This window comes from Chelonia mydas, chromosome 3 (genome assembly GCF_015237465.2).
Source record: "Chelonia mydas isolate rCheMyd1 chromosome 3, rCheMyd1.pri.v2, whole genome shotgun sequence".
In the NCBI taxonomy this organism is placed as follows: Eukaryota; Metazoa; Chordata; order Testudines; family Cheloniidae; genus Chelonia; species Chelonia mydas.
This window is the reverse complement of record NC_057851.1, coordinates 92,261,119-92,277,443: the sequence shown is the minus strand read 5'-3', so window position 1 is coordinate 92,277,443 and position 16,325 is coordinate 92,261,119. Positions and strand designations below refer to the sequence as shown.

The 16,325-nt window shown below is 41.3% G+C and overlaps 1 protein-coding gene across 2 annotated transcripts in view; it reads right to left on the bottom strand.

Moving 5' to 3' along the window:
* The window catches only part of NKAIN2 (sodium/potassium transporting ATPase interacting 2), a 751,810-nt gene that overhangs the window by 110,758 nt on the left and 624,727 nt on the right, over nucleotides 1-16,325 (bottom strand). For both annotated transcript variants that reach the window (XM_037894716.2, XM_007056288.3), the window contains exon 4: nucleotides 466-666. In XM_037894716.2, the coding sequence (XP_037750644.1) occupies nucleotides 466-666 (201 nt within the window). The remainder of the gene's footprint in view (nucleotides 1-465; nucleotides 667-16,325) is intronic.

The window sequence follows — 16,325 nt, the reverse complement described above, 5'->3', positions numbered from 1 at the left end:
GTCTCTAAATACTGCGACAATAGAAACAATCATCATTATTATAGGCAGAGCTGGTACCAGCGTCTATAGTTAAAGTTGTTGAACACTTTACACTACAAGCCCATTTTCAGTTGCTTATAACTTTGTCACACTTTAAAGGTGAAAATCTGGCCCCACTGAAGACATGGGAATTTTGCTTATTGACATCAATAGAGTGAGAATTTCACAGCCCTTGTGTCATGGCAGAAATTTTCCATGCTTGCTCTCTACCCCAAGCTTATTTCCCCCCCCACCCCAAGTTTCAGCAAAAACAACCATTTTGGAGAATGAGTTTACAAAAATATAGGTATCTAAAAAAAATATTTTTCTGAGTGGTTAGATGGACCATAAGAAGTCCCAGTTTTAGACTGGTGAGGCAGGTCAGCCTTCACTGTAAGATAAATTCTGGAAAAAGTGCTGGAAGAGAGGTTGATTGTGAACACTTACTGCAAGGAAGATCTGAAGGGAGCTGTGAGCCACTTCTATATACTGGTATTCAAGCAAACACCCTGAGACAGTGATGTAACGATGATCCTCTGGTGCCCATTCTGGGGCTGGAGTCACAGATGTCACTGTACAGCCTGGGCCATTCTCCATCCACCAAGAACGGTGCATTGAGATATTAAAGGTCAGAATAAGATCCGTTTCCTGCAAAAGAAAAAGGGAAGGCAATAATTCTGGAATGGTACTTTGATGGGTCTTGGGATACCCAGTCACCTTATTACTTCCCTGGCCCCAGCAAGAAGTAGATTTGCTTGCACTTAACTGGGTGTCAGCTCTGTTAGTCACCCAAGCAGTCTTCTTTGGGCTATGCTAGTCCTTGCTTAGCCTTGCAGGTGAACAATAGGTGTACCCCAGTCCCTGAGGCTCTTCAAAGCATTCCCCTGTAGTGTCCAGCCCTTTCTTCACTGAACACTCACAGAAATACCAATAAATTATTAATAGATGTAATAAACATATCACAGACATGAATCGTATGTGTTGTAGATGGTGGCAAGGACATCAGTCAAAGGTGTTATAGATTATTATAAGCAACCTACTGGCTGCTGGACTTTATAACAATTGATTAACCATTTAGTAACCTTTATAAACATAACCTTTGTGTAAAGTGTCAATCTGCACATGTACTCAGTCATGCAAAGAAAAATTGCGTTAGAAACATCTTTTCAGAACCAAGCTCTCCTACACATCATCCAGAGTAATTTACATTTTTTTCAGCCTATTGATAACATTAATATTTAAGACCCTCAAAGATTTCAAAGTAACTATTTAACCAGGTTTACCAACGTGAATTGAATATAATCACCCCATGCTGTAGATACTGTGTGTATTTTCCCCTTCCTTCAAAAATACTCACTTTCCAATTGCATTTAAATCATAGGCTCCTTGTTTGTACTAACTCAACCAAATGTAATTCAATCCAGAGAATTTTTGCATAATTTCATGACTGATATATTAATCTGGGCTTGCGTTTGCCACCATCGTGCTGCTGAACATATTTTAAAAAATTGTAGTCCTGCCTTAAGATACTGTGATGTTGCTGCTGGGTATGTCTTAAAAATCAATTATTAATCTGCATGTACCCACCCGACCACCAGATAGCAGGGCCAGCTGTAAATTTTTTTGCCATCAATAAATACCACGCAATTCCATAAAGGCCTTACAGGTATGGATAGTGCTATCAATGTGAACAGGGCTATTCATAATAGTAACTTCTATGCCTAGTGGCAAGTGTTCGGATAATCAGACCCTATGTGAACATTTGGGCACATAATCAAAGCTGCCAAACCTAGATATATTCAGGTCCAATGAACTGAATATTGTGGTTCAATTTGGCAGACATTTTAACACAAACTTCCTCACACTATGCACACTCACAGCAAAGAAAGCTACCCTTATTTTGCACATATGTTAAGCATGTATAATGAGGGTGATGCACTGGAAATAGAGAGGTACAAGACAAAAGATTCTGGTTTTATATACTATACATCTATATTGCAGCTGGGAACATGTTTCACAGCACTGGTAGATATAAGCACTAGCTCTGCTTGAACTAGTGCACTAAAAAATAGCATTGTAGCTGGGGCAGCATGGGCAGCAGCTCAGGCTCATTGCCCGAGTATGTACCCAGGGGGTCTGGGCGGGTTTGTATTGAGGAGGCTAGCCCAAACTGCCACCCACGCTGTCTCGCTACCCTGCTATTTTTAGCATGCTAACGGGAGCACAGTTAGCATGCATCTGTCTACCCACGCCAGGAAGCGCCTTCCCAGCTACAGTATAGACATACCCATGTGTTTCGAGCCATAAACCATATTGAAATAAACAGAATTGAAAATCTAGTGTGTGGGGGAATATTTGAATATAGAAACAACAGAGGCAAAAGTAATACAATGAAGTAGAGAATCCTAACACTTTATATTAAAATTACTCCAAAAGGAAACCAATTTTTCTCAATACCTCAGTTGTCCCAAGCATTGTAAAACAACATCTGGAATGATGAATCGTCTTTATGTGCCCAGAACATCTGCCTGAGTAATAGCTTTTTGATTGCCTTTTCTTCACAAGAAAATTGAAAGTCCCCCCTACCTGGCATACAGAGGCTGGAACAAAGGTGAAGATCTCACTCCACCAATATCTCTGCTGAAGTTAAGTTAATGGATTTATACTGGTATGAGTGAAATCAAATTTCATCACATTATTGTCAGAAGAGTTTTTCCTCTTTAAGTCACTGTAGCTACCGTGGGAAATTCTTAACCTTTCTACTCTCTTATCAGAGAAGCAGTAAGAATGAATAGGATTAATTGTTTCGTTCTATTTTATAGCTCGCAGTGAACTCAGAAGTACCATGATCAACCAACATTTGTAAGAAAATAAAATGAGAAGAGCAAAATGAACTCTGAAAAATAATACCAAAAAATCAATAATACAAAGAAATCAAGATATGGAATAATTTTTTACTGTGTGTAAAGCTGGAAGTTAAAAAAAAAAGAGCAAGGGAGGCTGGTCATAGAGCGGTAAAACTCAACCATTGTGTAAGTGGCCACCTGGCTGCATTGATCTGCAGACTTATAAATGTGAAGTGCAAGTAAAATTCCAAATGGCATAGATAATATAATTACACATTAAAATTTGCATAATTACATATGCAAAGAAAACATTGCACATTCCAACCTTCTTCCATTGCTAAACCTATCCCCTAAGGCTTCACAGGAATGATTCTCTATTATGCTTAACAGGTTTTTTTTTCAAAATAACAGTTTTTGGCATTTTATTTGAAAGCTGTGATTAGTATTAAATAAAATTGCTTCAGACAAGGATAGACATTTTGGGTCCATCAGTAAAAAAAATAAAAAAAGAAAGCTTGAGCAAGTGCAGAACACCACAGTGGGTGTGAGCAGAACTGGGTTTAACTTCTAGCTCTGCCAAAGACTTGCTTTGGGTCCCTGAGCAAATCACTGAACTTCTGCATTGTTTGTTTGTTTTCCTCATCTGTAAAATGGGCGGATACCTATCACAGAGAAGTGTTGGAAGATTTCAGTTTCAAAAAACCAAAACAGAACCCCAACTTTGAGATCCTTGGGTGGAAGGTCCTAAAAAGTGCTGAATATCAATAAGATTTTAAAACTGCAAAGCTGAGTCAACAACTAAGAGATATTTATTTTAAGAAGCAAAAAGAGGTGATAAGCCAAATGGGATCCTGGTTTCAGCAAATACATCCAAATGTCCCAACACAAATCTGAATATAATAGGCCTGATTTTGATCTCTAACTGTTGTAAGAGGAGTTACAGGAGTAACTCTATTGAATTCAAGGGTATTACCATATAAAACAGGCATAAGTGGGCTCAGAATCAGGCCCAGAGTCCATTATGTCTCCAACAACACAAAGTGAACTAGTTAGTAAACCAGTGTGCAAAGTAAGACTAAGTGGCAGATCTGCAGCTGATGTAAGTTATCATAGGCGCATGGGCTTCAAGTCCAATGAGCCTTTGATAATTTACACCAGCTGAGGATCTGGCCCTTAAGTGTACGTCATTCCATCTACAGGCAGATGAGACAAGCATCCATAGTTGGTGGGTGGCGAAGGACCACTGTGTGTGTGAAAGGTTCTAATGACAAAACAGGTGAGCTCTGAAGAACTGTGTAAGTCAGTTTGAGGATGGACGCATTCATCACTAACATCCATTATGCAGAAGCACTGAGAATTCTTCATGAAAAGCTCCTCTCGCTATTTACACACGTTACTATGCACACTGTTTGAATACAGTTTTAGTGGGCATAGAAAAAGTCTACAAAAGCAGCAAGGGATTTTTTTTTATCCTCTTATGAATTTCCTGTATGTGTTCTTTTCAACATCTGTGGTTCAGATGCTATTCAGAGAAATGCTGAGAAGTAGCCTGATAAGCCTTGAAGCTGTGGAACTTAACAGGAATGTTGAGACATGCCGGGCATGCCGATACGGTATTGTTCACAGCCTGTATGTCAAGGAAGATTTTATTATCCTAATTCATCAAACAGTTGCTTCCTCTTATGGACACAAATACATCTGTACAAGCTTTATTGACGATTACTGTAAAGCCTGGTGATATTTACAAAACCTGTTAAGAAAAATTAAACTAGATTTTGTTTATGCACCAAGAAAGAGAAACTGGGAAAGAATATTTGGAAAGGTATCTTTGTTGTCATTCTTGAAATGACAAAAGATATTTGATGTGGACATGGGAGGATTACATAACAAACTACAGTCTGGAGATTCCAGAGAGGCATTATAAACTCAGATGTTTTTGAGACGAGTCTGTCTATGAAATTATAATTTCAGTTTATCCTAGTTTTCTCTAAACCATACTGATCACTGATAGTTATGTGACTAGTTTAAGACATTGGGCTCCAGATTAACCCCTCAGTGCATAACAATTTATGCTGAAGATGACACTAGTGAAAGGTCCCTGAAGTGGACTGTCCACCAAAGGAGTACACTGCATTGTCAGAAAACGGTCACAACCTCTCTTGCACTAGGGGACAGTAAAAGGCCAGCACATGGACAGAGATGATCAGGAGTTATAGTGAGTCAACTTTTCCATTACAATGGTTCCCTATGGAGTTCTGGCATTGGTTAGAGCAGCTTATTCTAGAGACAACCCCAAGAGAAGGCAGCAAGTAGTGGTACTTCAGAGCAGCTCCCTCATAGGGAGCAACAAAGTTTGCTGGTAGAAGGAGATATAATTTCTACCTTCCTGTATCAACTTCACTTAATCTGGTCATCATGTCATGGGAAATCAGATGCTTTCATTGTTCTAATTAGGAATTAGAAATCTGTGCAAGCCTGCAAGGTTTCAATACAAGTTTTGTCAAATACAGCAGTGCAACCCCACTTGTTTAATTTTTCAAACACACACTATCAAGAGCAGGCTGCTTGGAGACTGAATTATCACATGCAGTTTCACTGATAAAAATCAACCTCTAAAAGCTTCTATAGTTCTGGGTGTTTTGGATGCACAGAGGCCTCTCCAGACAGCTTTTTCTCTTGTTATCTCACTTTCCCACTTCTACTAGTTCTCATTGGGCAGTATCGTTTTCATCATGCAAGCAGACCTTTTTCTCTCTAAAGGAATCTATATTCACCTGTGGGGCAAAACAATGTAAAGCAACCTGGCATCTGTTCCCATAGGCAGACCTTTCTGTTGTCATTCAGTGTGTCTAAATATTAGTAATGTGCACAGAAATTCACTCTTGTTACAGTGTGTATGGTAACACCCACTGTTTCATGTTCTCTGTGTATATAAAATCTCCCCACTGTATTTTCTACTGCATGCATCCAATGAAGTGAGCTGTAGCTCATGAAAGCTTATGCTCAAATAAATTTGTTAGTCTCTAAGATGCCACAAGTCCTCCTGTTCTTTTTGCGGATGCAGACTAACACGGCTGCTACTCTGAAACCTGTCATTATGCAAGGCACTGAATTTAGCCATATGGAGTGGAAATCTTATCAACTTCATGAAAAAACTCATACAGATACAGACAGACATCATCTTCCTTTCCAAATGCAAACAGATGAACATCATACCAAAAGGACTGACGGTAAAAAATCCATTACAATCTACATACCACACAGACTATGGGGACAGCTTGTGCCTCAAAGAAACTGCGGAACCACCTGATCAACATCCTATACAGCAAACAGGGAAAGATTAAGAATGAGCTCTCAAAACTGGATACTCCTAAAAAAACAACCTTCCACACAAACTTCCTTGTGGCTGGACTTTACAAAAACTAGACAAGCCATTTACAACACACACTTTGCTTCTCTACAAAAGAAAAAGGACACTAAACTATCTAAACTATTACATGCCACGAGGGGCCACAACATAACCTCAGCCATGCAGAACACAATGCCATCCGCAGCCTCAGAAACAACTCTGACATCATAATCAAAAAGGCTGACAAAGGAGGTGCTGTCGTCATCATGAATAGGTCAGAATCTGAACAAGAGGCTGCTAGGCAGCTATCCAACACCACATTCTACAAGCCATTACCCTCTTATCCCACTGAGGGTTACAAAAAGAAACTACACCATCTGCTCAAGAAATTCCCTGAAAAAGCACAAGAACAAATCCGAACAGACACACCCCTAGAACTCCGACCAGGGGTATTCTACCTGCTACCCAAGATTCATAAACCTGGAAAGCCTGGAAGCCCCATCATCTCAGGCATTGGCACCCTGACAGCAGGATTGTCTGGCTATGTAGACTCCTTCCTCAGGCCCTATGCTACCAGCACTCCTAGCTATCTTCGAGACACCACTGACTTCCTGAGGAGACTACAATCCACCGGTGATCTTCCTGAAAACACCATCCTAGCCACTATGGATGTAGAAGCCCTCTACACCAACATTCCACACAAAGATGGACTACAGGCCGTCAGGAACAGTATCCCCGAAAATGTCACAGCAAACCTGGTGGCTGAACTTTGTGACTTTGTCCTCACCCATAACTATTTCACATTTGGGGACAATGTATACCTTCAAATCAGTGGCGCTGCTATGGGTACCCGCATGGCCCCACAGTATGCCAACATTTTTATGGCTGACTTAGAACAACGCTTCCTCAGCTCTTGTCCCCTAATGCCCCTACTCTACTTGTGCTACATTGATGACATCTTCATCATCTGAACCCATGGAAAAGAAGCCCTTGAGGAATTCCACCATGATTTCAACAATTTCCATCCCACCATCAACCTCAGCCTGGACCAGTCCACACAAGAGATCCAATTCCTGGACACTACGCTGCTAATAAGCAATGGTCACATAAACACCACCCGATACCGGAAACCGACTGACTGCTATGCTTACCTCCAGCTTTCACCCAGACCACACCACACGATCCATCGTCTACAGCCAAGCTCTACGATACAACCACATTTGCTCCAACCCCTCAGACAGAGACAAACACCTACAAGATCTCTATCAAGCGTTCTTACAACTACAATACCCGCCTGCTGAAGTGAAGAACCAGATTGACAGAGCCAGAAGAGTACCCAGAAGTTACCTACTACAGGACAGGCCCAACAAAGAAAATAACAGAATGCCACTAGCCATCACCTTCAGCCCCCAACTAAAACCTCTCCAACGCATCATCGAGGATCTACAACCTATCCTGAAGGACGACCCAGCACTCTCACAGATCTTGGGAGACAGGCCAGTCCTTGCTTACAGACAGCCCCCCAACATGAAGCAAATACTCACCAGCAACCACACACCACACAACAAAAACACTAACCCAGGAACCTATCCTTGCAACCAAGCCCGTTGCCAACTGTGTCCACATATCTATTCAGGGAACACCATCATAGGGCCTAATCACATCAGCCACACTATCAGAGGCTCGTTCACCTGCACATCTACTGTTGTGATATATGCCATCATGTGCCAGCAATGCCCCTCTGCCATGTACATTGGCCAAACTGGACAGTCTCTACATAAAAGAATAAATGGACACAAATCAGATGTCAAGAATTATAACATTCAAAAACCAGTCGGAGAACACCTCAGTCACGTTGGTTACTTGATTACAGACCTAAAAGTGGCAATTCTTCAACAAAAAAACTTCAAAAACAGACTCCGACGAGAGACTGCTGAATTGGAATTAATTTGCAAACTGGACACAATTAACTTAGGCTTGAATAAAGACTGGGAGTGGATGTGTCATTACACAAAGTAAAACTATTTCCCCATGTTTATTCCCTCCCCCCCGCCCGCTACTGTTCCTCACACGTTCTTGCCAACTGCTGGAAATGGCCCACCTTGATTATCACTGCAAAAGGTTTTCCCCTCTTCCCCCCCCTCACCTGCTGGTAATAGCTCACCTTACCTGATCACTCTCCTTACAGTGTGTATGGTAACACCCATTGTTTCATGTTCTCTGTGTATATAAAATCTCCCCACTGTATTTTCCATAGTATGCATCCGATGAAGTGAGCTGTAGCTCATGAAAGCTTATGTTCAAATAAATTTGTTAGTCGCTAAGGTACCACAAGTACTCCTTTTCTTTTTATGGAATATGACTGATTTATCTTTTTAAAATTGGAACTGTAAATGTTATTAATCAGAAATGTATAGGAATGAAGTAATCACATCAGAAAGTTTCATATTCATATACAATTACTATATAATGACATCATTGCCTTACTCCCATATAGAGATCATGGATTTCTAATTGCACACTTTCGTTTCTCCTGTAGCATACTCATTGATCTCTGTCACTCCTTTCTCTTGCACATGGATCTTTGGGTCCCTTTCTTTGATTTGGTATTTATTATTGATTTCTTTGATATTTGGGAGTCAGATAACCATAACATACTGGCCCTGAATCTCCTCTCACACAACCAGTTTTACATCAGTACGAATCTGTTATTTTTCAGTGGTATTATTCCTGATTTTCATTAGTGCAAGAGAGAAGAATCAGGACCATTGCATGGCCATCTAATTGCCGATTGATAAACGGAGATATCAGAAGCTTGTTCATCAGTATGTTTCACCAATGTGCTATTAAGAAGTTCCCCAAATTCATCTAAAGTTCTAGGGATGGTATTCTTCCAAGGAGCCCATTAAATCACATTTAAAAGATATTAAGAAATATGGGGATGACTGAGCCCCTTTGAAATTGCTAAAGAAATTACAAAATTCTCAGAACACTGAATAGTTTTGTCACTTGGTACAGCAGAATACTAATGTTTTGGCCACTCCCATCAACGCTGTCCTGAAGTCTTTTGAGCTATGATTAGTGCAATCTCAACTAACATCGTAGTTATACCTTTTGATGGAACAAGTACATTCAACATGGCTAAGATTTCTCATCTGTTCTAGGAAAACTCATAAAAAGATTTAACTCTAGCATATTCAGTGCCATCAGTCAAGAAGCAGACTATTATTGTGGGAGAGTTCAGCTTCACCATAGGCTTGGCAATATGTTCGGCAAATGATCTGCATAGCTCCCCACTGAAAAATATCACAAGGAAGTACTATAACATCTCACAATTTGTGCTATGGGAACCTAGAAGCTTTGTTGATGCAGCTGTACAGTGGGCCTGATTCCACTCACACCAGTTTTATCCAGGTATAACACCACTGATTTAAATGGAATTACTCATGATTGACACCCATGTACATGACTTCAGGATAGAACCTTTGTCTTTTGGTATTTTCTTAGCCCATCAGTAGCAAAATATAGAATACTGTAAATTCTGTGGAGAAGTATTTTCAAACGTGGACACCTTACTTAAGGTACCAAGTTCTATATTTGGACGCTCAAATCAGCTACTAGGTGTCCAGATACCTATTTTAGGGAGTTATGTTTCTGTTTCAGTGTGAAAATGTGAAACCAAGTGGCCTAATTTAGACTGATAATTGGGCTTTGTGCACTTCTTTTTTCTTAAATGAGAACAGAACTTAATAGAGAGAATCAGGACACCATCCAATGCTCCTAGTCTCCACCATCATTCTTCCCACATCTAAGTTATATTTTAGAAAATACAATTAACAATGGATTTCAGAACCTTTCTAAATTCAATCTTCTTTTGCATCTCTTTCCAACATGAAGAGAAACATGTGAAAGACTTTCAGGGTGTTAGTTGTTTACTAATAATTAAAACTGAGAGTCCACTGGCTTATAGCAGTATTAATGTTTCTCATGTGCCGTGTAGAAGGGCTTTTAAAAACATTTTAGTTGTACTTTATTTTCAGGATAGTTGCTATGTTTCTTGTCTTGGTTTATCCAGGCAAATATGTAGATCAATAGTGCTTAGAATTTGCCGAGACAAACATAAATAACCTCCTAATTCTAAATAAAACACTTCTCAGGACATGGATTTATTACATTTGGACAACATCCAAAAGATTGGTCTAGCTTCCTCTCCCAACTGGGACAAAGTTAGTTGGCTGCTGAGGCTGCTGATGGAAAAGTCTAAGCCAGGAGAAAAATATTGAAGTCTTCCCCTTCTGGAGTGATTCATTTGCTATATTGGCTAAAATATTATTTCTACACCGTGCCAAAAGCACTCTGCTTGATCAGCTCTATCCAATCCAGAGTTCTAGTTTTAGCCCAACATAAAATCTTTTCCCCAGCTATGCCTCCAGTACTAGTGGGCCACAAAGGAGTGTCACAGAGCTGCTATTAGGAGTCCTTGTGGCACCACAGAGACTAACAAATTTATTTGGGCATAAGTTTTCGTGGGCTAGAACCCACTTCATCAGATGCATGGAGTGGATGAAGTGGGTTCTAGCCCATGAAAGCTTATGCCCAAATAAATTTGTTAGTCTCTAAGGTGCCACAATGACTCCTCGTTGTTTTTGCTGAAACAGACTAACACGGCTACCACTCTGAGAGCTGCTATTATAGCTCTCCACCACCTGGAAATTCTCCCCATGTAGGAGAATACATGGATATTTGGTGAAGTCTGCCTGCTTTATGGTCCCTTTGCACTGGTTGGAGTGGCACAAGGAGAACGGAGAATTCCAGGTCTTTAGGGCTCCCAGTGGGGGCAAGGCAAATGTTTGTGACAGAGTACTAGACTGAAACTTGGACTACACATGAGCACAAAGGAGTCAGAAGGAGCAAGGACTCCCCTTAGGCCTTTATATAGCTTGCCTAGACTTTGGGTCTGGGCATGTAGAAGTAAGGAAGTTCTGTGCCATGGCTTATTCCCACTGCCCCTCGAGTGAGTGGGTAGAGGGGATGGAGAACCGGTGGAGATTTAGGGCTTGTCTTCACATGCAAGTTTAATCCAGAATAAGGTAGGGTGTGAATTTAAAGCAGATTAACCATTTCTGATTAAACAACAAGGAATCCTTGTGGCACCTTAGAGACTAACAAATTTATTTGGGCATAAGCTTTCGTGGGCTAGAACCCGCTTCATCAGATGCATATTAACTACATGTGGATGCTGTTATTCCTTCCAGTATGGATTAAGCTAATTCGGAATAAGTGATGACTTATTATGGAATAGAAGCATCCACACATGGAGTTAATCAGAAATAATGGAACAGAAATAGCTATTCCAAAATAACTCCCTGTGCAGGCAAGCCCATCTCCACCACTTGCTGACCAACTCAGATGAACCAGCGGAGAGTTGTTGTCACTTGCTGCTGTATTGGATAGTAGCAAATTACTACCCTCCAAAGAAAGGAGCTACTTAGAGGCTGAGCCTAAAAGCACAATCTAACCCTAAGGTTGTTAGAGAGCAATTATGTTCAATAGTGAGCTAACTGGGTTAACAAAGAATATTCATGGAAAAAAAACCCAACAAATCTAGAGTTTTGTCATGGAACTCATTTTCTATCTGCTCAGCAGAGTGGAATACACATTGGTTTTAAACCATCAGTTAAATATTATTAAATGCTGTTAAAAATGTGTAATTGTAAACTGATGGATATTTGTTTTTTCCTAATTTCCAATAACTTTACAAGTGGGCATGCCAGTCCTGCAGCATCCCCTGTGCACCAGATGTGGCTCTGCAGCACCCTGCCTCCATTTCCCCCTTCAAGGAGCTCCTTAAATAGGCTCTGTAGGGGCTTGGAAGAAGAGCCTTGGAGGTGAGAGAAAACGCCAGACCTAACTATGGACTTTTTCCTTGTCTTGTTGGAAGAGACTTTAGTTTGGGACTCTGGGTTGTTGTAGGGTGACCACCCGTCCCAAATTGGGCGGGATAGTCCTGAAATGCAGAGTTTAAGTCCTGGCTCCAGAATGAATGACTCCAGTACACCATTTGTCCTGGATGCCCTACAGCACCACTCCGTGCCTGCCTGAGACTCAGGGCAGCGCCAGCCTCTTCCTGGTGGGGGTGGAGCTGAGGCTGAGGTGGGCCTTAGTCCCCGCCCCTGGCCACAAGACCCCACACCCTGTTCCTCGTCTCCCCCCGCCCAAGGTCCCATCCCATCTGTGTAAGTCAGAAGCCAGAACTGGGAAGTGGTAAGAGCTGCCCAAGGAGCCTGGGCTGCTATGGGGAGCCCCAGACCCTCCACCTGCCCTGGACGGTGTGCCCCGGGGAACAGGGACATCGGCACACCCCTCTCCCCCCACAGGGCAGGTGTAGGGTCTGGGGTGCTCCACAGCAGCCCGGGCTCCCTGGGTAGCTCTTACCACGACCCGGCTCTGGCTTCCAGCCTGACCAGGAGGCGAGGCCTCAGGAGGAAGAGGAGTGGAGGGCAGGGAGGGGCAGGGCAGCTTTTGTCTTTTGAAAAGGTGGTCACCCTAGGTTGTTGTAAACTGGTTCTGGTATTAAACTATCTCAAGGCAGGGGTACTGTTAACCAGAGAAAGCCTTATTTCTTGAAGGTCCCTGAACAAGAGGAAAACCAGAGGTGGGGAGCTTGCAGGGACAACCCTGGCAAGGAGGGGCTGCTCAGTAAGCAGCAGTTCTGTTACATATTGGCATAGTCAGAGGATCCTAAACCCCCCTTCAACTAAAGAAGAGAGTTGATATAGAAGAGATAATTTCCTCCATCTCTTCTTATGGTTATCTGCCTATTAGTACAGCAGCAGCAAAAGACTCAGATCTTTTCCTGCTGCTTTTGCAAAGCCAACAAAAGCAGCAGGAGGTACAGCTGGTCACCCAGCAGCAGTGGCAGGAGTCCTAATGTCAGCAGCAGGAGCAGTTTCTGCCACAACACGGCAGATGGGCCCAGAATATCTGGAAGGATTGGGACAGGGCAGGCCGAGCCTGGCACTGGCAAAGTTGGACCTGGAAGATGTTGCTAAGGTCTTTCTCTGCATCTTTGAGCAGGTTGCCTGGGCTGCTGGCTGGGAAGACTCCACTGGGTTACCAGGGTGATGCCATTTCTGACTAGAGAGGCTAAAACTGCTCACAGAAACTTGAGTGATACAGTTGAGCTTGTACGGCAAACGGAAAGCAGCTTAGTTTGGCAGGGGTTCATGACTGAAGCATACCGGCATAAATTCCACACAGAGCCATGTCCACAGGGAGCCTGACCCTATATAGCAGCCCAGTGGTTGCGAGACCTAGCTGCTCAGTGTCTGAATCCAGAGACAATCTTGTTGGTGGTTGTCATGGATCTAATTGTTTTAGAACAATTTCAACCACTTGTAGGTTTCAGCTGGCAGTTCTTTCCAATAGAACTTACCCTGGTGTGGACAAGGTTCAAAAAGGGGAGGGTATGTAACAAGGTGGGGTTCATAGTAAGCAGCAGTCCTGTTACAGGAGCTAATACTGTTTTTAATTCAGTCAGCCTCATCTACCTCTGCCAAGTATTCCCATTCCTTCCTTTGCACATACTTCTGACATATCCTGCCACCAAATCCATTTTATGAGCTGGAAATGAGTTGTAGGGGGGCAGGTCACCCTGGGAAACAATTATAAGGATGGAGAAGTAGCATGGAACCCAGAATAGCTCTGATCAGGCTATTGGCCAAGAAGACATGGATAGGAACATAACATAAGAACTTAAGAACGGCCATACTGGGTCAGACCAAAGGTCCATCTAGCCCAGTATTCTGTCTTCTGACAGTGGCAATGCCAGGTGCCCCAGAGGGAATGAAAAGAACAGGTAATTATCAAGTGATTCATCCCCTGTTGCCCATTCCCAGCTTCTGGCAAATAGAGGCTAGGGACACAGTTATACCTATACATTCTGAAAAGTATAACTATCTTCTTTAGGTTGCTCTTTAAAAGGTTCATTTTATTTTTTAAATCAACAAGGCAATAGTTGTTGGGATATGTTAAATGACTCTGACAAACTTTAGCCCATAAAAAATTCATTCCTGTCCTTGGAGGTGTTGAAGTTTAGCACAGTGCCTAAGGCTATATTGAGACTTGATATATCAAACTCATTTCACTTTACATGCAGTAATTAATTTAACAGTAAGTGAAACTGCTCTTTCTTTGTGTGGTGCTACATTACGTCACTTAGTAATGATCACAGCTTTAGTTTTATTAAAAGTAATTTGATTATCTACTACTTGAGTCTCCACTCTCATCTGACTATGGATTTAAGATATAAGCATATTTTAGACTGCAGTGTGAAATAAGGAGGATGTGTATTGGCTGCTTCCTGCATTTGTGTGCTTTTCTGGTTACATTTGGAATAACATTTGAAATGTTTTCACAACAAATGAGATTCACAATTCCTCCTACACTGTAGGCACTGTCCACAAAGACTAAAGCATACGTTTGAAAAAAACAAAAGTTCATAGGAGATACAATTATGACCTCAAAGAAACTGACATTATTATAATCATATTATAATCATCTTTTGAGCTGTGGCTAATGCATTACAACCCCAAACAAATATTTATGGTTACTTTTAATACTCTAACCTCCTGAGACTCTGATCTTTCTAGGTCAGCTTGAAGCATGATGTTGCATACAATGTATGTACACTTTCCATTATTTTTCAGAAGTACATGTTAAGGAATGCTATGAACCCAGTGAGCCAGATCCTCTGCTGGTTTCAATGAGAACATGTCCATTGAAGCCAATTAAACAATTCCAGTTTACATCAGCTGAGGAACTGGTGCAGAGGACAAGATTCTGTCATCCTTCTACATATTGACTTGTTCATTACTCTGTGCATAGTCGCAGTGAAATCCAGGGGAATACTTGGAGGGTAAGGGAATACAAAATACAAGGGTGGCAGAATCCGCCCCATAATAAATAAAAGCAACCACTCTTTTGCAAGCCTAATATTCATCACCACATGTATACTGTTATCAGCTATATGACATGGAGAACTTAGTGTGTCACACAGAAGAAATAACAGACAGAGCCAGGAAACTGATAGGTGTGGTATTAGATTACTAGAGACAGTTGTGGGCTGAGATCATTGAATTAAAATTAAATTAATTTAAAAAATAAATTAAAAAAAGTAAACTAAAATAATATATATGGATTGAAAACACTTATATTTAAATTTCATATACACATGCATTTTGATCTCAGATATTATCTTGTAAAAGTAGCTATGTCCCTTGAGCGCAAATGCTTTTACAAGATGAATAGAAACTCAGGGTGCCATTTATCAGAGATTAGAATCTGGTTTTCTCTCACATCCCTCCACTCCTTATTTCCATATATACTCCCGTAAGAAATTAATTCCTGGATCAAGTATTCTTTAATGATGCAGTTCACGTGAATTGTCAGCTTCACTGGCAGAATGGTGAGGGTTACATTGTACATAGGTGAATGGAGTATACAGTCTTGAATCATCTCATGACATTCATGTATTGATGCTCCCCTTCATCTGACAATGTAGTGAAGAGGGAAATCACCTTTCAGTTCTGATGTACACAGGCTTATTTCAGAACAGTTACTATGCTGGGGATCTCACTCTTTCTCCACCCAGAAACCCTAAACCAAATCAACCTTTCTTGTCATAACTCCAATTTCATAATAGTTTGTACTTACATTTGCTAGGCTGTCAAAGACACTGGAGAGGAGAGTTTTCCACCATGCTGGGAAGTACTTTGTCCTCCCCCACAGGAAGACATCAGGGCAGAATGGAGGAGGATTGTGTTGGGATGGAGATCCATGTGTCATGGTGGTGTCTCCCATAGGTTTGAGAGGCATACAAATGTTGAACTTTTTGAGTTCCTGCATCAATCTTTTTATATATAATTTTTCTTTACTGAGGATGGTTTACAGTGTGCTTTTACATGTAGTTTGGTCATGTTAAAACTGGGGTGCGGATTTTTTAAAAAAATCCTCTTGGCAGCATAGTGTACATGTGATAAAAAATAAGTTATGCCTTGTGGTGGGTGGTATCCTGATGGGAAATGGACTAAATTAACTGCTGCCACACACCT